The sequence below is a fragment of the Hoplias malabaricus genome, chromosome X2 (assembly GCF_029633855.1).
Source record: "Hoplias malabaricus isolate fHopMal1 chromosome X2, fHopMal1.hap1, whole genome shotgun sequence".
Lineage (NCBI taxonomy): Eukaryota > Metazoa > Chordata > Actinopteri > Characiformes > Erythrinidae > Hoplias > Hoplias malabaricus.
Window position 1 is genome coordinate 18,714,564 of NC_089819.1, and position 27,545 is coordinate 18,742,108.

At 40.3% G+C, this 27,545-nt stretch overlaps 3 protein-coding genes across 3 annotated transcripts; 2 read left to right on the forward strand and 1 right to left on the reverse strand.

Annotated features, from left to right (window-relative positions):
• Positions 1–3,555: 3,555 nt before the first annotated feature.
• Positions 3,556–5,221, forward strand: LOC136676182 (protein myomaker). Its single transcript, XM_066653023.1, has 5 exons — positions 3,556–3,690; positions 4,078–4,192; positions 4,497–4,645; positions 4,859–4,975; positions 5,075–5,221. The coding sequence occupies exons 1-5, from the start codon at positions 3,556–3,558 to the stop codon at positions 5,219–5,221; spliced, it is 663 nt and encodes a 220-aa protein (XP_066509120.1).
• A 3,052-nt stretch (positions 5,222–8,273) lies between these two features.
• LOC136677385 (tetratricopeptide repeat protein 16-like) lies at positions 8,274–18,397 on the reverse strand. Its single transcript, XM_066654906.1, has 13 exons — positions 18,277–18,397; positions 17,812–17,957; positions 17,596–17,686; positions 16,804–16,947; positions 16,498–16,598; positions 15,985–16,114; positions 15,674–15,888; positions 12,923–13,200; positions 11,962–12,103; positions 11,685–11,850; positions 9,959–10,095; positions 9,696–9,846; positions 8,274–9,119 (listed from the first exon to the last, which is right to left on the reverse strand). Exons 1-13 carry the CDS (start codon positions 18,337–18,339, stop codon positions 8,955–8,957), a joined length of 1,929 nt encoding a protein of 642 aa, XP_066511003.1. The 5' UTR covers positions 18,340–18,397; the 3' UTR covers positions 8,274–8,954.
• A 237-nt stretch (positions 18,398–18,634) lies between these two features.
• LOC136677555 (solute carrier family 2, facilitated glucose transporter member 8-like) lies at positions 18,635–26,558 on the forward strand. Its single transcript, XM_066655137.1, has 10 exons — positions 18,635–18,985; positions 19,360–19,522; positions 19,837–20,043; positions 20,494–20,593; positions 20,964–21,175; positions 24,429–24,578; positions 24,769–24,877; positions 24,983–25,159; positions 25,468–25,613; positions 25,707–26,558. Exons 1-10 carry the CDS (start codon positions 18,897–18,899, stop codon positions 25,851–25,853), a joined length of 1,500 nt encoding a protein of 499 aa, XP_066511234.1. The 5' UTR covers positions 18,635–18,896; the 3' UTR covers positions 25,854–26,558.
• Positions 26,559–27,545: the final 987 nt, after the last annotated feature.

Sequence of the window (27,545 nt, forward strand, 5' to 3'; positions counted from 1 at the left end):
AGAGAAATACCTACACAGGTTAATACAAAGAGCATGAGAGAGGGAGAGAAGGTTTGGCCGGCTGAGGCAGATAGCCGAGACCACCATGCCTGTGTGTGAGACGCGTGCATTTAAAGACCACATGTTCTCTCGGCTGCCCGTGCGTCTGCTCGGTGCATTAGGGACGCTCTGCTACACTAAAAGCTCAATCAAGCACCGCTCTCAGACCGCAGATCTGTATGGTGATAGACATAGTTCAGGAGATTTGCACAGTCTGCAAGTCTGGAGGAATGGCCACTCTTTAAAAACCCTCAAATTACGAGGCAGCAAACACTGGCAAACACTGTGTGAATGTGTGTGTGTGTGTGTGTATGTGTGTGTGTGAACTCAGTATGCTTTCGAAAGTGAGGTGTCGTGTGGGAAAAATACTCTCGAGACATTTTGTTGTAAACACAACCAAATTTTTTTTTCCCCCAAATCTGTGTGAGGGGTTACACCAAGAGTCTAAACTGGTTTAAGATTAAAATCTCAAACATTCAAACTAGTTAATATAACATTTTAATAAAGACAAAGAAAACCCCTTAGAGGTCCAAAATCCAATATCTTTCTAATTAAGATCATTGGTAAGGGCTGTTTGGTTCAGGGCTGTGTGGGTAAGAATCAGTGGGCCCTTTCTGACCTGCTGTTCTTATCCTGTCTAATGTACCACACATGAATGCATCCACTGCACTCCCAACCAAAACAACTCTTGCTCTCACATGAGAGAGTGTTGTGAGAAATTTAATTCTGCTGTGTCTGTTAGGACAACAGAACAGGCTCCCTAAGCTACCTGCCAGTGTATTCTTCAAATAAACAGCATTTGGATGTGAACACTATAAAGCATAGGTTTATAGAGATTTGTTTCCATTTGGCAGTATTAAAGAAAGGAGGATATGGTAAGTTCAGGCAACAGCTTTGAGCTTTTGGCAACAAATATAAATGTTCCTCCAGGAAAACCATCCAGGAAGTTTATTCTGGGACTAAAATATCAACAGCCAAACAAATATGTGGTAGTGTTTGGTCATTTGCCTTAGTCATCACGAGAGAATACAAAAATACACACCTTGGACCAGAAAAGCAAGAATTGTTTTTTTTTAAAAAATACTTACCAGAAAATAACTAAAAATATTCAACTCTTCTCAAACTTCAGTTCTGTGAATTTCCTCCTGTAGAGAACATTTCTGCTCCATTCCATAATAAAAATATACATAAAAACTGCATAACAATAAGTACTGATAAATAGTAATAAACTTAACGCTCTTCATGTTTTGATATCAGATATGAGACTGAAATTAATTTAAATAGTTTTCTTACTTTAATTAAAAATGATTGAGGAAATACAGAGAATGGTCTTCTAGAACATATGAAACACCTGGTACACCATTAAAAATGTTACCATTAATTTAAGCATTACTCAAAGCATTCATTTTTAAGAGAGGTGGAAATCAGGATTTGACTATGATTCAAATTTGAAGATCTATCAGTTTTTCCACTGAGAACTGAGGACCTCCAGAAGCGGAAAACACTAGACTGAACTTTGGATGTGTGGGAAAACATGAAAGCGAGTTATTGTGACTTCTGTATGGTTTTGGGTTAAAAAATCTGCTATCTGCTTTTGTCATAACCGTTTATCTTTACCTTATACTTAATGGCTTTGGTTTTGACTGGAAATAAAGCAAGTTAAGGCTGGTCACTGACTTTTGAACAGTACTGCATATTAATTGCTAATTACACTCATTTGGAAAACAATGACTGACAAAAATTGTCTCTGGGTGTTAAGGCATATAAGGACACTGTATTTTTCACAGATACTATGACTCCATGATATCCATTTCAGAACCAAGATAGCATATCTAGAACTTGTAAATAAGCCTATATAATTTAAAGTGTAAGACATAATTAAGCTACAGTTACCTTTGATTCCAAGCGTGTTTGTAAATGGCACAAACTGGAATGTAATTAACGACAGTGCATTTTCAGCATATCACCCAGGACCCCAGTCAACACAAGAAAGTGGCAGTAACTGGGCCAAACAGTGCAGTCCTGCATGCAGGCCACCAAACCAGGCCTGAGCTTGGCATTTTCTCTGCTTTCTCGAGGGATAGATTTACAAAGTCACTTAAGGAATGTCAGGCGTGGGCAGTCCAAACTCGCAACACTGCACTCTTTGTGTCCCAAAGGCAGGTGTGACAGCTGAGGGTAGAGGGCAACTGTGAGCAGCCTGTAGGCCCAAAGTTGGACTCTCACTCTTGCTTGAAAAAACAGAATAACCTTCATGCTGTTGGAAATTTAAATATGGCAACATTTGTGGGAAGAACTTAAATCATGAAAAAAATAAGAAATATGAAGGGAGTTTGCATTATCCACAAAATATTAAAACATAAATAATATAATTACTTCAATATTGCCTGGTCTCATTTGTTTATTTTCATCTGAAATTGCCTCTTGCACTTTGTTGTTAAATTGCCAATAATTATATTTATTTTACAGAGTCAATGGAAGCACATTAGTTAACTCATATCTGAGGAACCTTTCTGCAAGTAGAACCTGGGTTAGGAGTAAATTGCATAATTGCTGAATTTGTAGACAGGCTTTCATAGTGGCCACACAGGTCTGATGGAATGTATGCTGCAAGTATGGCATATTGAATTTATTTAACCACATAAAACCTGGACAAGACACAATGGACCTATACTGAACCTCACATCTCAGTTACAGTGGACACTGCCTTGTCTGTTGGTCCCCTGAAGTTCACAAAACTCTTTATGCTCACTGACAGTGCATCGCTACTGTCTTACTTCCCTAAACCAATCGCATTCTTTCAACCCTCCGAACCACATTAACGTCAAGAGGGCAGCAGTGACGCATACAGGTACAGCAGATTCCTCTCATATGGCCAACGTCAATAACCCGAAAGAGACAGTTGTTTCTACAGCCACTGCTGAGGATCGATTCACCCATAAGGAACAACATGGTTAAGACTCAACACAGCGTTGCCCAGACTGACCAACAAAGAAGAAAAAACATATTTCAAAGAATTCAATTTTGCAGTTCACACCCAACCATGAGGTAGCCTTGGAATACTTTGGCAGACAGTATGTGGGTACGCTTAACTGTGTTAAGATGAAAGTTATAACACTGTATTAAAATTCTGTTAAAAAAAAAAACAAAAACAAAAAAAAAACAAAGAATGTTACATGGACTTGTTTGGAGTCACTGCAGTGCACTTTGTAGAATCCCAAATATGTATTACAAGATGGTGACTACGCACCCTCTACAACTGCTGCATTCTGACAGCTGTTCTGCTGAACACAGGGCACATGCAGGCCCCCACTCCATGTTCCAGAGCCATTTAAACTTTAAAGGTCCTCCACGGGGCCAGCTGTAGGCCTGTGAGAAAGTATTCAGCAGGAGAACTCTTCACTTGCTCGGTTACATCTCCAAATCTTTTGGACTTGGGAAGGCAACACATATAGACCCTCCTCAGGGTTCGCTAGTACGTTCCAGGGATCTGCAAAATATCAACATTAGGGAACAATGGGAGCATTTATTGCTAAGATGTTGCTGCCTACCATTAGCAGTTTGGTTTTTCTGCCAGCAGCCAGTGTGGCCACCAAAAGAGGCTTCCACATGGAGGCAATGGTCTACTTTTTTACCATGTTCTTCACATCGGTAAGAGACATAGATGCCAATGTTACATGTATTCTTTATTGTTTAAATTTGATGCATGTCAACTTTAAATTTATTATCAGCCCAATAAATAAGTATTACTAGATATTCATTTAATAAGGGGTTGAGTGTTTACTAGGGGGATAATGGACTAAAAGAGACTAAATTTGAAAAATGTCAAAAAGGCATAGGATATGAATAGATGCTAAATATGATATTTCTAGCTCTTTCACTTGATATTTTACAGTAACATTTTCCTAAACAGCTGCTGGTGTATCTGTTTACTTAGAATAGGCAAGTGCAAGTTGCATCATTAAAATATATAAAATACAGTTTAGTGGGGCATAATTTGGGAATAATTGTGTTGTGCTGTGGATGTTCATATTTTAGATCTATCATGCATGTGATGGACCAGGTCTGTCTATTCTGTGCTTCATGAAGTATGAGATTTTGGAGTACTTCAGTGTGTATGGTACATCTATCTCCATATGGGTCACATTATTAGGTGAGTAAAAGTCCATTATGAGCTAAAATACTGCCCATATTATTTTAAAGATTTGTATATTAATGGAATAAACAGAAAATCTAATTCAGTGTAGAACTGAACTCTTCATTCCTACAGTAGTCCTGTACAAAAACTTCAAGATTTGTACAGTCCTCCAAAATGTAGCAAACCGTTGTTGTTGTAGAAGACAGTTGAATATTAATTTCTGAGAGTCATGCTAACAATATGACATCTGTTTATGTCTGGGATTCCAGCATGTCGTGTGAAGAGTGTATTCAATTTTTCCTGTTCTGCTCTCATCCAGCACTAGGGGATTTTGACGAGCCCAAGCGCTCCACACTCACCATGTTTGGAGTGCTCACCTCTGCTGTGAGGATATACCAGGACCGCTGGGGCTACGGGGTCTACTCCGGCCCCATCGGCACAGCTGTGTTGATGATCACAGTCAAATGGGTGAGAGACAGAGGAATAATTGCATATGCTGGCCTTGGATTCAGAAATACTATACCATGTGTTACAAATTAAAAGTGTGAGACTCTGTTTTTCCAGCCAGACTGAGAATGAGAACTGAATTTGATTGATCAGTGGAGGTTTTCAAGATTACATAAATAATTACATAAGTACATCTGCACTGAACTAAAGTTATTTGTTTACTTATTGTTTCAGTTACAGAAAATGAAAGAAAAAAAGGGCCTTTATCCAGAAAAAAGTGTGTACACACAACAAGTGGGACCTGGTTGCTGCTTTGGAGCCCTGGCTTTGATGCTTCGCTTCTATTTTGAGGTAATAAACACCACAGGCATTTGCTTTCTGTCTATCAAAGAACCCCTCCATGTAATCACTGTAAGAGTTTAGGGTAGTGACCTCCATTTGTCTCTGCAGGAGTGGGACTATGCTTATGTGCACAGCTTTTACCACCTGTCCTTGGCTGTGTCCTTTGTACTGCTGCTACCCAAGAAGAATCGTTATGCAGGGACAGGGCGCAACGCCGCCAAACTCAACTGCTACACCCTCTGCTGCTGTGTATGAAGTCCATTTAAGATGACACTCATTTCTTGTAGTGGTAGGGCCAGAATGCATGTTATATGCTGGAAAGTTGTGAGCAAGAGGGTTTTCATTAATTGAGCCTTGACTACTAAAATGTCATAACCTGTTTGTTGCTTGTTGGTTTGGTCACAGATTTCCAAAGTCCCAGGAAAAGAGAATGCTCGAACAATTTGGACAACAGCCCAAAAGCCTTGGATTCGAGCTTGCAATCCTGGACTACCACTGCACCACTCGCAGCCACGCACCATGTAGAGCAGGCCATGATGTCTGCTACCATAGATCCAACAATGAGGACAGTTATATGACCCTCAGTCGAGCCAATGTGTGAGGCGATGCATGTACAGTCTATATAAACCATGTTATCCCCAACTTAATGCTGGAAGCCTGAGCTTGTAAAACAGACAAAGAAAAGGAACTGAAAGCTCTGTCTCCAAATGTGTGTTCAGGTTGAGCAGTCATGGTTGCATTATAACAGGTAATCATAGGGTTACTGAGACAGCTAACATCCAGCTGGAAAATTTGCAAGTTGCAAAACATTGCAGACATTTTATCTCTCCAGAATGAATAAATTGTCTTTTAAGATGTACCTCATGAGGGACTACGCGTCTACGTCTCTCCAAGAAGATGTGGCGTTAAATGAGGTTAGAAATGCAGAAAAATAGCAATAAAAAATGATGTTATTCTTGCCATCTGAGTGAAGCTAAAATGAACTAAAATGTTCCAACAGCAAGAAGCAAACAATCATTATGATGTGTATTGCAGCAGGTGGAAAATTGTGTGTTTTTGTTTGTTAATGTCCCCAAAAAGGATATATTTTTCTTTAATTTTCAAATCCAAAATGCTAGCAGTTCTGTGTAAATATATTTATTTATTATAAAAACACTACTATTTAAGGTTCTGCTTTCACATTCTGTCTTTTTTTCTCATTTTATACACAAAACGCACAATTTGAATTAAAAATGTTTTATTTGGAAAAAAAAATTCACTCAATTACTGCTCATAGTCGTTCTGTATAATCCACAAAACTCAGAGAAAAGAAACCTTACCAGTGATTTCCTTGACTCGCTATTCATTGAATGTCAACCTTCCATCCATTTAAGCTAGACCCATCAGCCCTCTGCTAACGCTATCCAAAAATTACAAATGCACGCGACATGTTTTAGACAAAACAGTCTCCTGCCAAACGTGAATGAAATTTTGGTCCGCAAAGCATTTTTTGTCAGGGGGCCAGGCCGCCGGCTCTTGTGCCCAGAGAAAGGTGTTTTTGTCTGGGGGGGAGGCTGCCAGCTCCTGTCTCTCCTGGCTGCATGTCCCAGGCCCTGCCAAAAAGAGTAACCTGACACTTTTATTACGCTCGTGTGAAGCACTTTTGAGCTCCTTTATGGCCTCTGTCTGTTCGAAACCACTTTGTTCGTGGTTTAGGCCCCCACACACATACCGTCTAAGGAAACTCCACCACCTCACCACCGCAGAGTTCAATCTGTGTCAAGCTTATTGAGACTGCTGGGTGGCACCAGGGTCTGGAGCTACTTGACAGTCTGCAACTGTCTTTATACCTTCAACTTACCTTCTTCAGTAAGTGCTAGACTTTCACTGGTGAACTCTGCTTTTAATTTATGTTTTTCATCACTTTTCCTTTTCTACATTTGGTGCAGCCACAGGTCACCCGAATAAAGCCGCTTGAGTCAGACATGCAAATGCTTAGCGATATTTTTTTCATACTCCCGTATTCCGAAATCTGACTTGAATTTGATGCCAAGTGACGGGTACACCTGCCCGAAGTGCGAGATGGAGACTAGAACTGGCAGACCAAGACCAGCGAAGAAGCAATGAACTGGAACAGCTCAGAAAATCTACAGACCTAAAGCCAGAGCTTTCATCCATGCTTTAAGTGACTTTCATACAAGATTACTCTAGTAAGGTGATAAAGTCGCGTCTTCCTCTCCATCCTTGGTTTTTTAAATGTACTGGACATTGCAGAAACCTGCACTCAAGCTAAGTCTATTATTACTGAGGCTATATTTATAGAGTTCTGACAATTAGGATGGAACAAATCCAAAATGATGCTTCACGCTATGTCTCCTAGGATTTATACTACTGTAGCTGCTGTGGTCAAAGTTTATAAGAGTGTTTTAACAAGCACTGACTCTTGACTCTACTGCACACAGCAGACAAATTAAGGTCTATGAAGTGTGTGGTTATTCTCCTGACAGCTGCACAATTGTTCAGTCCTTCTCGGTCAGCGACTGTGGACTGGACTGAATGGCCAATTACAGATTATAACCAATGTCTACATTTTCCAGGGAAGTATGCTATCATTTTGGACAAGGTCATTAAAAGTCAGAATTACAGACACCATATGATGTCTGATGTTCTATTGTTACTTTGCCAAAAAGTCTAGGACTTTCCTCTAGAGACTTAAAGTATGTGTTGTACTGTTTGAGAGAGGTTCTATGGAAATCTCTGACAGAGACTTGGGATCAGCTGTTGGGGTGTTTTCTAGACAGCATCACAGCTCTCTCTCTCTCTCTCTCTCTCTCTCTCTTGCACTTTCTCTCTCAGCTGCTCTCCCAGCTGCTGAAGAACAGCTGCTCTGAACAAAACAACCCGTCTTGCAATTGTACCGAGCCATGGATTTAATGCAATGAAGAAATTATCTTAGAAAATCTTGGATTATTTTTCTACATAACTATGCCTCCATTTGAAAAAAACATCCACAACACTCATGCAGTTAGTGAAGTCCTCATAATTCCAGTGGTGTTTATATAGCCCAGGTTTCCCAACAATAATGCTCAGTTAACTGCACTGGTAAATAGAGTAATTTCACTGTATACTGTGCAAAGTTGCAAGAATCATCTGGTTTGCATAATTCCATATTTATATTATGGGGTGTCACAATATCAGAATGATGGAAGTTAGTACAAAACAAGCATTTTATTCTCTTTTACCCACAGAATTAAGAAACAATGATGTTACGATGATTAAATGAATCATAACTTATAAGTAAAAACATTAAATGTTACAGGCCACTAATTAAAATATAATAACAAAAAGTGTGATTCTAGACAAAAACTAATTTTTAAATTCTACTGGTCAATCATGAAAACTAATAAAAAAAGACCTGTCTGAGGTCCTCTGGCTGCAAAATTTGAATGATTACCTACTTTATTTTAGTAATAATTTTTATGCATCTTGAAAAGAGAGCAAACATTACAGGTTTTGTCACTTTTCTTTTTCTTAAGTGCTCTTTGTTGTAACTCTCTCCAGTATCACTTTTAGTTGGCACTGTAACATTGTTTTGCTCTCAGGTTGATGGGCGTTCCAAAGTGTTTCCTCTGCATCTCAGACAGTAATGGGGATAACAACTTTTACACAGTTCTACCAAGACTTTGAGAAGATATTTTAAAGGTATTTTATGTTTGTTTTATTTAGGCAATGGGCTATTGATTCTATAACTTGTGTTTTAAAATCAGTATAGCCATATCCTGTTAAATAATAAGTAAAATTCTTGTTCAGAGAATTGATTTATCTGTAAATAAAACAGAATCTGTGGCTGTAAACTCTCAGTTCAAGCACAATGCAATATAAATTGCTGCATTGCTGCAATAATCTAACCTGGTTCCAGCAAACTCCACTCTAGTGATCCATCTTCTTTGAGTCAAAAACAAGACAACACTCTGCAGCTTGATTGATACAGACCCATTTTGAAAAGCTACTAGCAGTTAAGGCCAATGCCTCCAAAGTTTCTCCAGGAATAATGGCGCTTGGCATCACAGAGGGCAGGCTCTGACATTTTTGCAAGGCGAATTGGGGAAAGACGAGGCCCTGTATGATACAGAGACTGCCTCTGCTGAAGGACTGTCTTCACTGCCTGGATCATCTGATAAAGAAAATGAGACAGTTACCTCTAAGTAAACCCCCACAAAGCAGGTATTATTATTGTGGTGGATCATTCTTAATGCTGCATTGACCCTGACATATTAACGGAATGTTTGTTGGTGCTGCTGGCGTTTTTAAACCCCTCAGAGTCACAAAATCTGACTATACATCTATACGGACCAACAAGGTAGGTGTGTTTAATAGTGTGAGTGGGCACAGTGTTTAAAAACTCAAAGCACTGCTGTTTAACCCACTTGTACCAGCCTAACACATGCTAACCTGCTCCACCTGGGTGGTCCTGTGAGTGTCTGGACCATGAAAGTCCAGGGTAAAAGGAGGCCAACAAAGTATGCAGAGCAACAGAAGGATTATAGTCTGTAACTGTAGAACTACTATGTTTATCTACATGGTAAATAGGGAAGATTAAATTAATTAACGTAGAAACAAAGAGGTATTGTTAGCATTTCACAAAATGTGAAACATGAAAATGGCCTGTTTAAAAATGAGGAATAAAGACATTGGAATGTCATTATGTAGTTATGAATTATGGTTTTTGATACCTACAACCATTGTGTACCTGTTCTTTGCTGCTGAGAATGTCTGGGACAGATACATGGGATTTTACTTGCGTTTCCACATCCTCCAAGCTCGATGAGCTTCGAGAGGCTGTTTCAGACTGGCCGTCTGTGTCATGCTGGAAGTCAATTCTCTCAAGCTGGTCACTGAGCCTAAAACATAGAAACAAATACGGATAACTAGACTGAATTATGTCCAAAAAACAATAACAACACTGTGAGTTATGAGTGAATAATTTGTGTGACGAAGGAAGTCTTTTTCCACCTTGACGCAGGAGAGTCTTCAAGTTTCCATGTCTGGGTCTGCTCCATCAACTGAGCTTTGAGTGTTTGAGCAGTGGCACTGGATATGACATCTGACAAAGAGCAGCCTGGGAACAGCCTCAGCAGCAGAGGAACCAGCTGACCACAAACAGTTGAATAAGACATATTACAGTATAATCCACTTGGTTCACAAATGACATGCATAAGGCATTCAGAGCACAAATTTAACAGAAAACACATATTTGTTACATCTTTGGGCTTCAAAACAACAAGCTCTACGTATTATGTGAAGGGACCATGTACATTCTGCACTGTGTTTTGTCAACTGGTCTTTTCACTTTATCCTAAAAAACTGACCTGACACTGCACTCATCTATATTACTTATTAGAGACAACATTACAGCATTAATATAAGCAATAACCACTTGGAGTGCTCCAAAATCACTTTTACCTTGATGATATGGCCTCCTATTAGTGGTATTGCATTACAGTTAATTGCATATGTCTACACAAAATGGGCTCATTTAACTGCAAGTGTTGAATAGAGAAATACATAGCAGACTTACAGATAGTAACCTCACTTGGAGCCATTTACAAACAAATTGTTCCAAACAACAGTTTGTAAATGCAAGTTACTTGGAGCAGAAGTCATTTTGCCAGTGTCTAAGAAAAAAATCTGTCACCCTCAGCTGAGATTTAACTGGTTTGGATGATCAGATGCAATCGAAGAACCAACAAGAAATTAGCATGTAGCATGAACCTGAAACTGCTAGAGCATCAGTGTCACTGTTCAGTCCAGTGAGTGGTAGCTGCTGCTCCTAAATCATACGTCCTGGTTGTAGCATCTAGTTCTGGCCCCACTGAAAAACTAATACCAGGTCCATTCTAGAAAACACAGCAAATGAAGACTGAACTCCACCAAATCTGTTCAAAAGTTCTGCCAGACAATGACTAGCATAAGTGTCTTATCAACATGTAACATGCTATTTGACATTTCAGTATTCATTCATTCATTCATTATCTGTAAGCGCTTATCTGGACCTGGTGGGTCCAGAGCCTACCTGGAATCATTGGGCGCAAGGCGGGAATACACCCTGGAGGGGGCGCCAGTCCTTCACAGGGCAACACACACAGTCAGACATTCACTCACACACTCACACCTACGGACACTTTGGAGTCGCCAATCCACCTACCAACGTGTGTTTTTGGACTGTGGGAGGAAACCGGATCACCCGGAGGAAACCCACGCGGACACAGGGAGAACACACCAACTCCTCACAGACAGTTACCTGGAGCGGGAATCAAACCCACAACCTCCAGGTCCCTGGAGCTGTGTGACTGCGACACTACCTGCTGCGCCACCATACACGCATACACATTTCAGTATAAGTGCGGAATATATAACAGTGTTGTTTTCAGGAAACCCATAACAAATTCAAATGTATGTAACAAATTTGTAGCTGGTTTGTGTAATAAAGGTGTATGGTGTCTAATCATTCTGTCTTTGAAAACAAACAGATGCAAAAATCATTGAAAGCTCCATACTGCCATAACACACCTTTCCATTATTAGTGTATGAAAACTGGTCCTACTGTTTTGCTCCACAATATAAGAACATTAAATAAATAAATCAATTGTAATTTTTATTTAGCATTTGAACTAAAGTTGACACTATGTATTTTAGTTTAATAAAAAGTGAACAGTATTAAAATATTAGATTAACTTGCCTCATCATTAGTTGGATCTAAGATGAAAGCACTGGTTGCATCCTGTTTGGCCTCCTCCATGTTGTGCAGTTTGATGTGAGCCTTAGCTCGATTTCCGTAATACTGAGCTACTCTGGGATTATACTTAATGGCCATGGAGAATTTGTCTGCTGCCTCCTGGAACTTCCTTTAGAATTTGAATTTCACAAGAAAATAGCTTGTGTCTTAAACAGATCTCAAAACAATTACAAAATTCAAATAATTAGGTTTGAGATGCTTTTTGATAAGTTAAACTTACAAACTGCCAAAACTCTGCAGACCCAGTTTGTTGTGAATGATGGCCAAACGAAACCAAACACTTCTGTTTTGGGGATCCAGCTCCTCAGCTTGTTGGTAGTCAGCCAGGGCAAAATGCCATTCCTCTTGCTTAAAAAAACAATCTGAAAACCAAGAGGCAAACATGTGGATGGGTATACAAACAGATATCTCCCAGACATAACAAATGACCTTTTTTGGTACAATTCTGCAATACTGGCAAATTAACTAATCAAGTTAAAGTCAAGTCCCTACACAGCTAATTCACCCGTGTTAAATCAGCACAATCATTGTTAAATTTAACACTTGTCAACACTGAGTGTAACACTAATATCGTTGATTTAACCTTTAAAAATCATTGAGCGGAAGGCGGGAATACACCCTGGAAGGGGCGCCAGTCCTTCACAGGGCGAAACACACACACACATACACCTACGGACACTTTTGAGTCACCAATCCACCTACCAACGTGTGTTTTTGGACTGTGGGAGGAAACCGGAGCACCCGGAGGAAACCCACGCAGACACAAGGAGAACACACCACACTCCTCACAGACAGTCACCCGGAGGAAACCCACGCAGACACAGGGAGAACACACCACACTCCTCACAGACAGTCACCCGGAGGAAACCCACGCGGACACAGGGAGAACATACCGACTCCTTACAGACAGTCACCCGGAGGAAACCCACACAGACACAGGGAGAACACACCGCACTCCTCACAGAAATTCACCCCGAGGAAACCCACGCGGACACTGGGAGAAAAAACACCAAACTCCTCACAGATAGTCACCCGAAGAGGGAATCGAACCCACAACCTCCAGGTGGGAGTTTAATTTCGTAATAAATCTTCTTCTCTACAGCCAACGTATGTCTTAATCATATCATACATGGTAATATCTACTGAATTGTAAATTACACTTTTAAATTCTCTGCTCATACCTCCTCTGTTGATAAAGAGCCCACTTTCATCTCTCTGCTCATGGATGGCCTTAGTCAGAAGCACGGTGGCCTCGCTGTAGAAGCCCTGTGAGAAGCAGTGAACTGCAAAATCATTGTACGTGAGTACTAGTTGGGCTTGTGCATCTCCTTCGAGAGCCTTGAAGTCATTAGGCCTCCCTCTCTCAGGATATTTTTCACCAGCATCACTGAGTTCAACAGCAAGTGCCAAGTCCTCTATGGCAGCGATGAAATCTTTAAGTCTGCGGTAGAGTATGCCTCTGTGGAAATGAAGATCTGTAAGGTTAATATAGGGTAGTGATGATATGGAGACAGATTATAATGCTATAAGGCTTACATAAATGTGCGTAAACAGCGACCCAGTTAGGCCCATATACCATACAGGCCCACTGAACTTGCACTTTAATTTATAATATTTAAAAAACTGAAGGATTTAAAAGCATGAATTTTTAACAAAGATAATTATTGTAGTTGTATAGTGTGGTATATGCAGAAAGACTTTCACAACACAAAGAGAACTTATCAAATTAATAATTACATTGCATTACAGCTCAAGCTTTTGGGATGATAATTTTGGCATAAGTGTTATTGTTAAGAGATATCTGACCATTTCAACTATTACCCAAAAAGAATCAGTTTGTTTGGTGCCCTGAAAAAAAGATTAAAGTTAAAGTATAAATAGTGGTTAACTAAACTAAAAGTTTCCAATTTCACAGGAAGGATAGTCTTAGAGACTACAGAAGGGCATTTGCCTTGTCGTATTCATTCATTCATTATCTGTAAGCGCTTATCCAGTTCAGGGTCGCGGTGGGTCCAGAGCCTACCTGGAATCATTGGGCGCAAGGCAGGAATACACCCTGGAGGGGGCGCCAGTCCTTCACAGGGCAACACAGACACACACACACACACATTCACTCACACACTTACGGACACTTTTGAGTCGCCAGTCCACCTACCAACGTGTGTTTTTGGACTGTGGGAGGAAACTGGAGCACCCGGAGGAAACCCACGCGGACACGGGGAGAACACACCAGCTCCTCACAGACAGTCACCTGGAGCAGGAATTGAACCTACAACCTCCAGGTCCCTGGAGCTGTGTGACTGCGACACTACCTGCTGTGCCACCGTGCCGCTTGTCGTGTTCAATATATACCTTCCATCCATCCATCCATTATCTGTAACCGCTTATCCAATTTAGGGTCGCGGGGGGTCCAGAGCCTACCTGGAATCATCGGGCGCAAGGCAGGAATACACCCTGGAGGGGACGCCAGTCCTTCACAGGGCAACACAGACACACACACATTCACTCACACACTCACACCTACGGACACTTTTGAGTCACCAATCCACCTGCAACGTGTGTTTTTGGACTGTGGGAGGAAACCGGAGCACCCGGAGGAAACCCACGCGGACACGGGGAGAACACACCAACTCCTCACAGACAGTCACCCGGAGCGGGAATCGAACCCACAACCTCCAGGCCCCTGGAGCTGTGTGACTGCGACTCAATATATACCTTTTTTATTAAAATTAATACTTAGCATATTATTTAACATAATCCTAAAAACTGTGCAATTACAGCATAGAGACTGGACTCTTTTAATCGAAATCAGGAAATTGATTAAGTTACTTTTCAATTCATCCTCTAAATCATCTATGTGGCCCATGTTTATTCAAAGAGATTTTACTGGAAACAACTTAAAGCCCCTTCTAACAATGACAGACCCTTTTCTCTGTCTTGGCTATGTATCAGACCTTTCAGTTCAGAAGTGTTTAAGATTTTGATTCAGAAACCAGAGACTGATCCTAGTGAGCAATCAAAACACAGACTTCTACAAATCTCCCTTTAATACTGAAGATTTTAGACACAGCTGTGGTGCAATGATTAAGAGCCTGCAGTAGCAAATGAATGATATATATATATATATATATATTAAAAACTTCAGGATTTCAGTCAGGATTTAGGCTTTTTCAACCATCTGATCAAGGCTATGAATCTCTAGGTTTTACTTAATCTTTATTTGACAATTTTAGTTAAACTAATTTTTGTAGCACCCAGTCATCCAGAAACAAATATCAGAATTAAATAGTTTTACATGGCGTATCCCTGCCTTCCTACTGCACGACCAGCTTTAACCAAGAGGCGGCACCTATAAGCTCTACACAGCCTCCCGAAAAATCCCCTAGATTTACATAAAATTTAGCTGAAAAGCAACTCAATCTTTATATCCTTTTAATATTTATGATAACAAACTGAAAATAATATATGAGACACATGGAGTTAATTTAATTTCTACATAGTTTTTAAACTGCTCTAATAATCGAATGCTCCGGGTGCTCCGGTTTCCTCCCACAGTCCAAAAACACACGTTGGTAGATGGATTGGCGACTCGAAAGTGTCTGTAGGTGTGAGTGAGTGAGTGAATGTGTGTGTGTGTATGTGTGTGTGTGTGTGTGTGTTGCCCTGTAAAGGACTGACGCACCTTTCAGGGTGTATTCCCACCTTGTGCCCAATGATTCCAGGTAGGATCTGGACCCACCGTGACCCTGAACTGGATAAGCGCTTACAGATAATGAATGAATGAAAGGATAATAATTGAATAATGAGTAGCCTGTAGCTTTAGAGATGAACCCATTTAGGATATAGGATACTAGCATGCACCACTGAATTCTCACTTTTAGCAAAATGTTCATACCACAGATAGTCACCTAAAATAAAATAGTCTATCTCACCTAAATAGGTAATACTCAGCTTTCTCAGGGTTTTGCTCTACAGCTGTGCTGATCTTGCCCAACGCATCAGTGAGTTCTCCCTCCACTGCTTTAGACACAGCCTGCTGCTGAGCGCACTCAGCTGCCTCCTCCATCTCCCTCAGTAATGACAGTGCGTCTGTACAGGTCGGGTTTAGCCCCAGAGCTGCCTTTAGGTCATAGTAGCACAGCACTTTCTGAGGAGAAACACCAAATGAGATTTTCTCATTGAAAAGAAATGCTACTGTAATTAAAAAAGGTAATATATGCATGTTTGGAGTCTCTGAAAAAACCTGATTGAGTTGGTGATGCAAGCGCGCTCTGAGAATGAAGAGATCAGCTGATGGGGTGTCTGTCTTTAGCCAGTTAGTCACCAGCCGAATGCAGTCAGAATAATAACCGAGTGCTGTCAGAGTGGACAAGCTATGGAGAAAATAGAGTCCAAAATGGTTCAAATAATTTAAATACAAAAAACATATAAAATTGTGGTTTTAGTATATGTAAAAATGTTGTTTTATTAGTTTTAAGGCAGATTTGTTATTTTTTAGGTTCTATTTTCCAGAGAGAATGAATAAAATGGTACATTGTGTCTTTTTAGAGTCAGTGGACTACAAAGATAAAGATACTGCACCCTCTGCTGGTAGCTTGGATTTACACTATGATAAATTACAATTAACAATCTGTAAGCCAACATTTATTTTAACTTATAAATGGGATAATTACTTCTAAATCTAATGCAAAGTCATTGAGTCATAATAAGTAAAATAACAGCTGGTGTTTTGATGGCCTCTAAGCTTCTGATTTACCTTCTCATGCGATAAGGTTTAAATTTAGGCTTCAGTTCAGCTGCTTTGGCAAAAGACTCCAGGGCTTCCAGAAACATCCCCTGGTCACTGAGGCACTGCCCCTTGTTGGCATATAGAAATCATATAATGTATATAACAATCATGAACTTCTTTTTGTTAACATTCTTACAAAATCATTCTTAGAAAGTATGGTACTAGGACCAAATTATTTCTCTCAGTCTACACTGACTGTGACTGTATGTCCTGATGTAGTGTGCCCCTATATGTATGGATCACATTATCAGATCACTAACAGATCATAGTCACCTGCAAGTAATATATGAATGCAAGGCGATGACAATAGGCCATGGTTTGTGGTTTCAGGTAGCAAGCATGCTTGTAGTCTAGGGCTGCAGACTTGAAGTCACACAGCTGAAGATACACCTCTGCCCTCTCCACATAAAGCTGTGTCTGCAGAGAGAAGACACTTTCAATAGGATATTTGTTGAATTGCTTTATATAATTATCATCATTACATTAAATTTTCATTACGTTATCATGTAACCGCTTATCCAGTTCAGGGTCGCAGTGGGTCCAGAGCCTACCTGGAATCATTGGGCGCAAGGCGGGAATACACCCTGGAGGGGGCGCCAGTCCTTCACAGGGCAACACATACATACACACATTCACACCTATGAACGTGTGTTTTTGGAGGAAACCCACGCGGACACGGGGAGAACACACCAAACTCCTCACAGACAGGGAATCGAACCCACAACCTCCAGGTCCCTGGAGCTGTGTGACTGCGCCACCGTGCCGCCCAATTGCTTTATATAAATTTATAAAATAATTTTTATTACTATTGTAATTTCATGACAAATTACATTCATACCCTCCTAAATGTTTACTAAACCTTTCTACTAAATTACTTATATTATTAGCTTATTATTATTAAACTTTAAAATATATTTAAAAAGGTAGGAGATCTATTTTAATAAATTGCAATAGATATATAATTTAAATGTTTACAAAAGATCAAACCTACAGGCTTAAACAGTAATATATATCTTTCAGTAAAACAAGAGAATGATGATGTTGATAATTATTATTATTATCTACCTGCTTTGGCTGCAGTGTTATGGCTTTGGAGAAACAAATCACAGCTTTCTCAAATTTTAACTGCAACATAGCCTCCTTGCCTTCTTCATAACTGCAAAAACACATCATGACACACACACACACACACACACACACAAACAGACATGTATAATAATATATATATATATATATATATATTAGAAAAAAAATATCTTGAAGATGAAACCAAAATCTTACTGTGTGTTTGCTTTATTCCTTATTATAAGTTCTCCCTTCAAATCTGGCCTGTTTTGCTTTAAGTCTGGATTCAAAAAAATGCTGCTGGAGCCAAATATTTTTTGTATAACAGAAGTGTCTTTTGGTCCTGATATGTAACCATCCACCTGGAGGAACAAAGGCATAAACAACTCCAATTCATTTCCTATAAACTAAGATATAAACCAAGTCGTTTAAAAACTGATCAGAGGTGAAATCTTTCTTTATATATAAACATAGGAACATAACGACTCGGTTTTTACAGGTTTTATCAGGATGCATCTGGAAATATAATCATTTAATTTACTAGCTTTACAGAACTACTAGATAGAGACCCTACACTTCTGCATGTTGATAAATCTTATCTGCATCCATAACTTTTTCATGTTGCCTGTTTCCGTGACTCATAAATAAGAATTATCCAGGATTTCTTTTTTTTTTACAAACCTTAGAAAGGTTTTGTGCGCTCATGTTGACCACAGAGGATTTCTTATCATCATTGAGAAACATTTATGGAAACGTTTTCTTACACCAACAGCGACTGTGATTGTAGTCCCCAAAGTTACTATGGAAACGCTTACATTTATCAAAGCGGAAATTAAAAGCAGAGTGAAATTTCTTATTAACCAAGATATATTTGAAATATTCGTTTTTTTCTGCTTGCTTTTGAGGTTTAGAAAAACATAAGAGGGATATCTGCATGTGTTTTACATAGATACTACATAAATAGATTACTTTAGAATGTAGTAATTTTACGTGTCAAGCAACGTGACTTTTATTTTGAAAGCCGTGTCTTTATTGTTAACAGCATCTAAATCAGCTGACAACAATGCTAACTGTTCACGTCGGTTCAGTTCGTATCGGATCAGTTAAGTTGTGTTTAGTTGAATTAGGTTTTGTTTAGTTCTGTGCGCAGAAGTGTTTGTCTTCAGCACACGGGATGCTGTGGGATAACAACGAGGACAGCGCGGGTAAAGGTTCTCTAGGACTCTAGGAGTGGGCTAAGAAGATAAGGGGACTCTGGGTTTCTCGTCTTTATTTTTTGAGCGCTTTAAAAGAATCCTGAAATGAATCATGAAGAGGAGTCGAGACCACTGCTGGCAGAGAGTCAGAGATCAGAAGAAGAGGACAGATCAGAACAGGACGCTTATCTGGAGTAAGTCACACTGATGTGAACTGCTGTTTTGGACCCAGAACTGGTCATTCATTAACAGAATCAAAATATTTCACTGAAAACCTTTATAGGGAGAGAGTATGTAGTTCTTGAATGAACCAGTTTACACTCCAGGTACCCCACATGGGGTTGTTATGTTTAAAATAGGCTTAAGGACAGAACCTCTGATACATTAAAACCAACATACTACATTACAATAGCTGTCTCTTAATGTAAAAAAGAGTCATTGAAAAAATGTCTGACTATTCCTTTAAAAGACCTTTTCACTTTTTCCTCCTCAGCACCCCAAAACTATATTCCATGCTACATACTATTCTGATACACACTAAAACCTTTTATGGCCTTTTGTTCCTCAGCAAAGTAAAGAATGGGAAGTTGTACCTGGCCACCTTTGCAGCTGTTCTGGGTCCTCTCAGTTTTGGTTTTGTACTTGGCTTCAGCTCCCCTGCTATACCAGACCTACAGAGGACCACAGATCAGAGACTAAGGCTCACAGTTGAAGAGGCATCCTGGTTTGGGGTAGGAAGTGAAGCCACAGCTTGGATGTTTTGTACGATTTTCACAAGATTTTCAAGCTGTAATGAGGCATAAATCTCTACAAAGCAGAGTTGGCTGTCCACTGAAGAGAGTGTTTTCACACTGTGGTTTAAGTCAGATCATTTTCTGTAGTTTTATTTTCTATTGATTGCAGAGATAGCACTCTGAAATGATGACATTAGAATTAAATCATAATTGTGCTGAGCTAAAAAGCCCAAGTCTAAAGTTGGTAGTTCAGTGTTTTTTCAAGGAACCATAAACAATTTTCATGTCCAACACATTTCTTTTATTTCTAGTCTGTGGTGACAATTGGAGCAGGTCTTGGAGGTCTGTTTGGAGGATGGATTGTGGAAAAGATTGGACGGAAGCTGAGCCTCATGTTCTGTGCTTTACCCTTCATCTTTGGGTTCACCATCATCATTGCTGCCCAAAGCCACTGGATGCTGTACATGGGAAGGGTGCTCACTGGTTTGGCCAGTGGAGTGACCTCTCTTGTCGTTCCTGTAAGTTAGACAGTGCTGTTTTACTATCTGAATAATTGATTAGCTTGGCTGCAAGGCATTATATTGTGAGAGTCGTGGTTTTATCTCACTGCTAGCAACTTGACCTAGGTAAGAGTGGCACTAAAATCATATATATATAATTTTTCTTTTTTCAGATTTGATTTTACAGCCTGTAGTTATGTAGACCTTTCTACAACTGCTGCAGTGTTGCTACATGATTTAATGCCATTCTTTCACGAGTGCTGCATTTTAGACTGGTGGCTTAAGTCCTTGCAAAACCTCTTTAAATTAAAATTCCATGGTTGTAACCTGGCATTCATATTTTAATGTGGAATGACAGCTAAAAGATTTGTTTAAAATGCCATTGAAATTGATCTTCAGTCTTGGCCACATTGATGTGTGTGGTATGCCTTTTAATGTTTTTCATTTGCTTTTTTTTTTTTGGTCTAGCTCTACATCTCAGAAATGGCTCATGAGCGTGTCAGAGGAACAATGGGGTCCTGTGTGCAGCTCATGGTAGTGACAGGAATCATGGGAGCCTACATAGCTGGTATCAGCCTTTTATACACTGCCTCTTTTATATATTTACTTACAGAAAAATCCTCTGGGTGATCTAAGTTGACAGGGTCACCTGATTTATTGTAGAAAGGATTTGTTGGCCTTTTACTGCTGTAAAGAGGTAGTCATATTTGATAAGATATACTAAGTTAACTTTTACATCATGAACACTTGACACATTAAGATAATTTGTACTGAAAGCTTCTTAATGCAATTCTAAACACATTGTATGATTTTAAGATTGGGGTTCCCCGTTGTCACTGGCATTGACATTTGATTGAATGCATACCTTTTTTAAACTGAGAGTTTTTGATTCAGTGGAGTGTGTTTCTAATAGACGCTAAACAATTGATGTATTTTAGGTCTGTTCTTGGATTGGCGCTGGTTGGCCATCACCTGCTCTATCCCCCCGACTCTGATGCTGGTGTTTATGTGCTTTATGCCAGAGACTCCTCGCTACCTCATCTCTCGGGGGAAGAGGAGAGAGGCTGAAGAGGCATTGCGCTTTCTTCGAGGACCCAATGCTCCAGCAGAGTGGGAGTGTGCCAAAATAGAGGAGGCTTCTCAAAATGAGGTATTCTTTGATGAAGCTGCATTAAAAGAGGACCCGTTTAAAAAGTACATCATTTATACAAGTACATTGGACATAAATTCACACTACATAACATGAAAATATTTCATCTGTTTAAACCCATCCATCCATTGTCTACTGCTTATCTGGGTCTGAATTGCGGGGGAGGCAGTCCGAATAAAGAAACCCAGACCTCCCTCTCTCTAGCCACTCCTTCCAGCCCTTCCGAGGAGATACCAAAGTGTTCCCAGGCCAGTGGAGACATATAATCTCTCCAGTGTGTTCTGGGTCCACTCCTTCCAGCTCTTCCGAGGAGATACCAAAGTGTTCCCAGGCCAGTAGAGACATATAATCTCTCCAGCATGTTCTGGGTCTTCCCCGGGGCATTGGACATGCCCAAAACACCTCACCACAAAGGAGGCATTTGGACCAGGTGCCTGAACCAACTCAGCTGGCTCCTCTAGACGCTCCTCTCTCCTCTGTCTCTAAGGGAGAGTCCAGACACCCTGCTGAGGAAACTCATCTCAGCCACTTGTACTAGCGATCTCATTCTTTCGGTCATTACCCAAAGCTCATGACCATAGATGATGGAACGGTAAATCGAGAGCTTTGTTTTTCGGCTCAGATTTCTCTTCACCACAATGGGCCGGTACAGAGTCTGCATTACTGCATTACAGAGTCCGCAACAATCGGACCTCATCCACCCCCAGGGCCCCACTGCCAAGGAGTACTGTCAATCTCTGCCACATTAATCGGAAAAACCACTGAGTGATTGATGAGCCATCTCCCGGTCCCCAAACTCTGCTTCCTCTGTAGAACAAATGCTGGTAGGGTTGAGAAGATCCTCAAAGTATTCCTTCCACTGTCTAATGATATCCCCAGTCGAGTTCAACAACTTCCCACCCCCACCATATACAGTGTTGGTGGAGAACTGCATTTCCCTCATGAGTCACCTGACAGTTTGCCAGAATCTTCTTGGAGCTGACCGAAAATAATTTTTTATGTCCTAACTGAACTCCTCCTCCCCCTTTGCTTCGGCAACAGCCGAATCCACAATTCACTTGGCACTTCGGCACCCGTCAGCTGCCTCCAGAGTCACTTGACTCTGCTTGACAGCCTCCCTTACCCGGGATGTCCACCACGAGTGCGGGGATTGCCACCACCAGGGGCACAGACTACTTTTCAGCCACAGCTCCGGTTAGCCTCCTCAACAATGGAGGTCCGGAAGATGGCCCATTCGGACTAAATGTCACCAACCTCCCCTGGGATGCAGTTGAAGCTCTGCCGGATGTCTGAGTTAAAGATCTTTCTGACAGGTTCCTTTGCCAAATGTTCCCAACCAACCCTCAGCACAACTGATCCAACTTACCACTAGGTGGTGATCAGTTGACAGCTCAGCACCTCTCTTCACCTGAGTGTCCAGAACATATGGCCTCTGGTCAGTTGATACGACTATAAAGTCGATCATCAAAATGCAGCCTAGGATAACCTGATGCAAGTTGTATTTGTGGACACCCTTGTGATCGAACATGGTGTTCATTATGGAAAGCGGTGACGGGCATAGAAATCCAATAACTGAACACCACTCAGGTTCTGATCGGAGAGGCGTTCCTCCCAGATTTAGTACTTTCCACTACCCCCTCTAGGGTCCCCAAGAAGGCCAGGTACTCTAAGCTGCTGTTCAGTCAGTGACGTTTCCCCAACCCAAACATACAGGCGCTGAGCCCGGGGGCTATGAGTAAGCTCACTTCTGCCCTATGCCTCTCACCCTGGGCAACTCCAGAGAGGAAGAGCATCCAGCCCTCTCGAAGAGATTGGTTCCAGAGCCCATACTGTGTGTCGAGGTAAGCCAGACTATTTGTACCTGGAACCTCTCAACCTCGCGCACCAGCTCAGGCTCCTTTCCCACCAGAGAGGTTACATTCCATGTTCCAAGAGCCAGTTTAATTAACCAAGAAACAAAACGCCAGGGTCTCGCCCTCGACTGCCACCTGATCCACATTGCACCAGACCCGGATATCTACCTCTTCCACAGGTGGTGGGCCCATGGGAGAGTGGACCCATCTTAATTTTCAGACTAAGCCCTGCCAGACCCCATGGGTAAAAGTCAGACCACCAGACACTTGCCGAGGAGCCCCTCCCCCAGGCCTGGCTCTAGGGTGGGGCCCAGGCAACCTTACTTCAGGCACGGGAAACTGCGTTATTGTTATTATTTCATCTGGGTCTTATGAATCACTCTTTGTCTAGGTTCATCGCCTAGGACCAATTTGCCATGGGAGACCCTACCAGGGGCTGTTGCTCCCAACAACATAGCTCCTAGGCTCACATTGGCACACAAACCCCTCCACCACGTTATGGTGGTGATCCAGGGAGTGGTGTTTCAACCACCTTGGATTAAAAGATCTAAGCAAATATGGCAAATACCAAGAAAGACACTTTTTGATAAATGTGAATTTCAGTATTGTAAAATATACACAATATATGAGCAACCACAGCTTTTTATATTAACATTTTTACAGGTATGTTTTCTTACTTTGTCCAAGGCAACAGTAAAAATCAAACCCTTGTCTTGTTTACAGTTGAAATGTTACACGTGATTAAAATACAGTTGTCTCTCAAAAACAAGTATTTTTCCATCCATCCATCCATTATCTGTAACCGCTTATCCAATTTAGGGTTACGGGGGGTCCAGAGCCTACCTGGAATCATCGAGCGCAAGGCGGGAATACACCCTGGAGGGGACGCCAGTCCTTTACAGGGCAACACAGACACACACACACATTCACTCACACACTCACACCTACGGACACTTTCGAGTCGCCAATCTACCTGTAACGTGTGTTTTTGGACTGTGGGAGGAAACCCACGCAGACACAGAGAACACCCCAACTCCTCACAGACAGTCACCCGGAGCGGGAATCGAACCCACAACCTCCAGGCCCCTGGAGCTGTGTGACTGCGACACTACCTGCTGCGCCACCGTGCCGCACAAGTATTTTTAATACAAAAAAAAGAAAATACTTAAATATATTTACATGTTAACATGTGCTCAAAAATATGCATGTATTTTAGGTTCCCAAACAGTTCATAATTGAGAGGTTATTTTTCAGTATGACCTATGTATGTTGAATGTTTTTTATTTTTTTTAACTTTGATAAACTGTCTATAAGTTTGAAAAAGGAACTATATAAATTGAACTTATGATGCATGTTCGTATGGTTGTTTTGTGTGCTAAATGCAGCATATGTAACTACAGGAAGCAAACTTCAGCTTGGCTGATCTTAAAGACCCTGGTGTCTATAAGCCCCTATGGATTGGCATCATGATGATGCTGTTGCAGCAGTTCACTGGCATCAATGCCATCATGTTCTATGCTGAGAACATATTTGAGCAAGCACACTTTGAGGTAAGACATTTAAATCATTATGGGTGATATTATATTTTTTTTTTCCTACACTAGTACAGTTAACTGTGCCCCGATTAATACTCATAGTATGAGTTTAATGCCTATTTGAAGAATGTATATAACTACTGTTAATGTATACTCTGCAAAAACTAAAAATGCTGACAAAGACATTTGTTTTGGTGTGTCTTAGAATGGCAGTGTTGCCACAGTCATTGTGGCTGCCACTCAGGTTTTTTTCACAGCTGTTGCGGCTCTAATCATGGATCGAGCTGGAAGAAAGGTTCTCCTCATCTTGTCAGGTTAGAATTCCCTTTGTTACTTTACAGAAAATGCTTACAGGAGGGTCGTATTTACCACATATTCACATCTCCAGTTGTTACTAAGTCTCCTCACTTATTCTTCAGGTGCCGCCATGTGTTTGAGTGAAGCCCTTTTTGGAGTTTACTTTAAATTGTCTGTAATGAAGCAGACTAACTCCTCACAGGTGAGTGCCCTCATGGGAGCCCAAGGCACAGTCGGTGAAGAAGCACATCCAGATCTGGCTTGGCTTGCGCTTGCTAGCATGGGCATTTTCATAGCAGGTTTGTAAAATTTTGCTTGGTAACATATCTCACTTAAAAACAAACTACCTTGTGTGTGTCTGTAGCTGTTTTAGAAATTGGTATTGAATTGGGTTTTGGCCAGTAAACTTACACTAAAAAAGCCTTTTATATATAGGCCTCTTTTTCAGCCTATTCTAAAGACAATTCTTCATTTAATTTTCTTTCTAGCCTAAATATTTTTAAGATATATTTTTAAAGTGTTTAGATATATGTTCTATGTGCATAAATGAGGAAAAAGACCTGAAGTTGAATGAATTTGGTATCTGAGTGCATTTGTAATTTCTCAGGGTTTGCTTTGGGCTGGGGTCCTACGCCATGGCTGGTGATGTCTGAGATCTTTCCTACCAGAGTGCGAGGGCCAGGCAGTGCTGTCTGTGTCCTTACCAACTGGACCTGCGCATTTATCGTCACCAAGTCATTCCAGAGCCTCATGGTAAAGTTTTCAAGTGTTACCTTCACAAAGACACTAGTGATTATTATCAGCAGCAGTCCTAAATCTTTGCCTATGTATCCTGTATTCCCACAGGATCTCATAACCAGCGCAGGAACATTCTGGATGTTTTCAGTCCTATGTGCCTTGAATGTCATCTTCACTATCTTCTTTGTCCCAGAGACCAAAGGCAAAACACTGGAGGAAATTCAGGCGCATTTTAAAGGAACTCGCTCACGCTAAGCTAAAACTAACATTCATTCATAGCATTCATTGATCAAAATATTTCTTAGGAAAACGTTATACAAAGAAACATACACAAAAATTCACCAAGTAAAAAAATAATAACAATAATTGTTATATTTTTGGATGATTGATAATCAATGATTTATAATAAATTATTTGCAAAAGTGCACTGAGAATTATGTAATAAACTAGAATAAAAGAACCATGTGAAAGTCTAACCTCTAGCATGAGAATAACATTAAAATCAGAGAACAGGTAACTGATAGAAACCAAGAATTCTGAATAGATCTACACTATTAAGAGTGGATAGAAAAGGTGTGTTAATTAAATCCAAGTTTTCACTTACATTTCTAATAAAATAACAAATGGCTATTCCACAAAATGTTAGTTTCTTACTGTTTTATGCTGCTTGGATGTTTCAGTGCCATATGAGATTGACAGTGTTCACTGTTTGGGGATTTAGACAACAGAAATCGATTAGACCCCTGTATCTCAGACACATTCTCACATAAAGATCTAATAAGCTAAACCTGTACTATTCACTTAACTAAACGCGAGCAAGTTCATCAGTGCACACTGAAAGCGAAAAAACAATTTACTCTCTCATGAACTCTCTTATGAATTGAAATGGACTGTGTTTCATTCTTTTTCCGTTTATTTATTTCTGCTTTGTATTAGACTTGACTCTTGAATAAACAGATTTTTCAGCAGTTTTGCTGTGTATGCATGTGCTCAGAGATGTACATTTTTTTAAAAACAAAAATAGAAGGAAGTCATATGCTTAAGAAGATTAATATGTATTTTCTATAAAATAATATAAGTATTTTTCTGGGAATTAAAAGACTGTTATTTTTCTTTAAATTCCTGTTAAGTTGAGATTATAGGAAGTTGTGTAACTAAGCATCCCTTTCTAGTTAAAAACCATACACATTCTCACGAAAAAGATTCTGGTTAAAGCTTCTAAAAATAACGGTTGAGACTGAGAAAACACCTAAGCCTTATCAGTTCAACAAAAAGATTTTGACGCATTTTATTTTGCATTTTTCTGCAGAGATGCTGGTTTTGGACAGTTCTGAGTAAATTATCCATAGTGGTGGTTCCTCCTTTACAGTAATGCCACATTCCACTTATCTGATGTTTTGTTTGTATTGTTCATTTTCACTTCTCGAAAATCCGTTCCCGTGTGATGTTTTCCCATCTCAGCTAATCTGAAGAGAAACTGGATACTTCTAGAATTTTGCATAGTATGTCTATTAAAGCCAAGATGTTACCAAATGCTACTGGTTATTATCAAGTGATCAGAAATGATTATGAAAATTATTTCTAAGTTATAGCAATATTAGGGGTTGAGATGAAGGTGTTTCAGTTCCTTCTGGCCCCCTCCCACTACATGTACCAGTGATTGCCTTGCTAGGACTACTAGTAGTTACCCCACTGGAGGTGTCCAATTTCAGTACCGACTTGATGTCCAGCAGTGTTTGTTGGCTTCTTTGCTCTACCAATTAACTAAGTTGAGGTAGGTCTTCCTGGATGAAGAAACTACCCAAAGGCCCTTGATGATGAGTACACTCTTAAAAATAAAGGTGCTATAATAGTTTCTTTGAGGGATGCCATAAAAAAACCATTTTTGTTTCCATAAATAACCATTGTTGCTCATTTGCTTAAATGTGTTAAAACCTTAAGATGGAA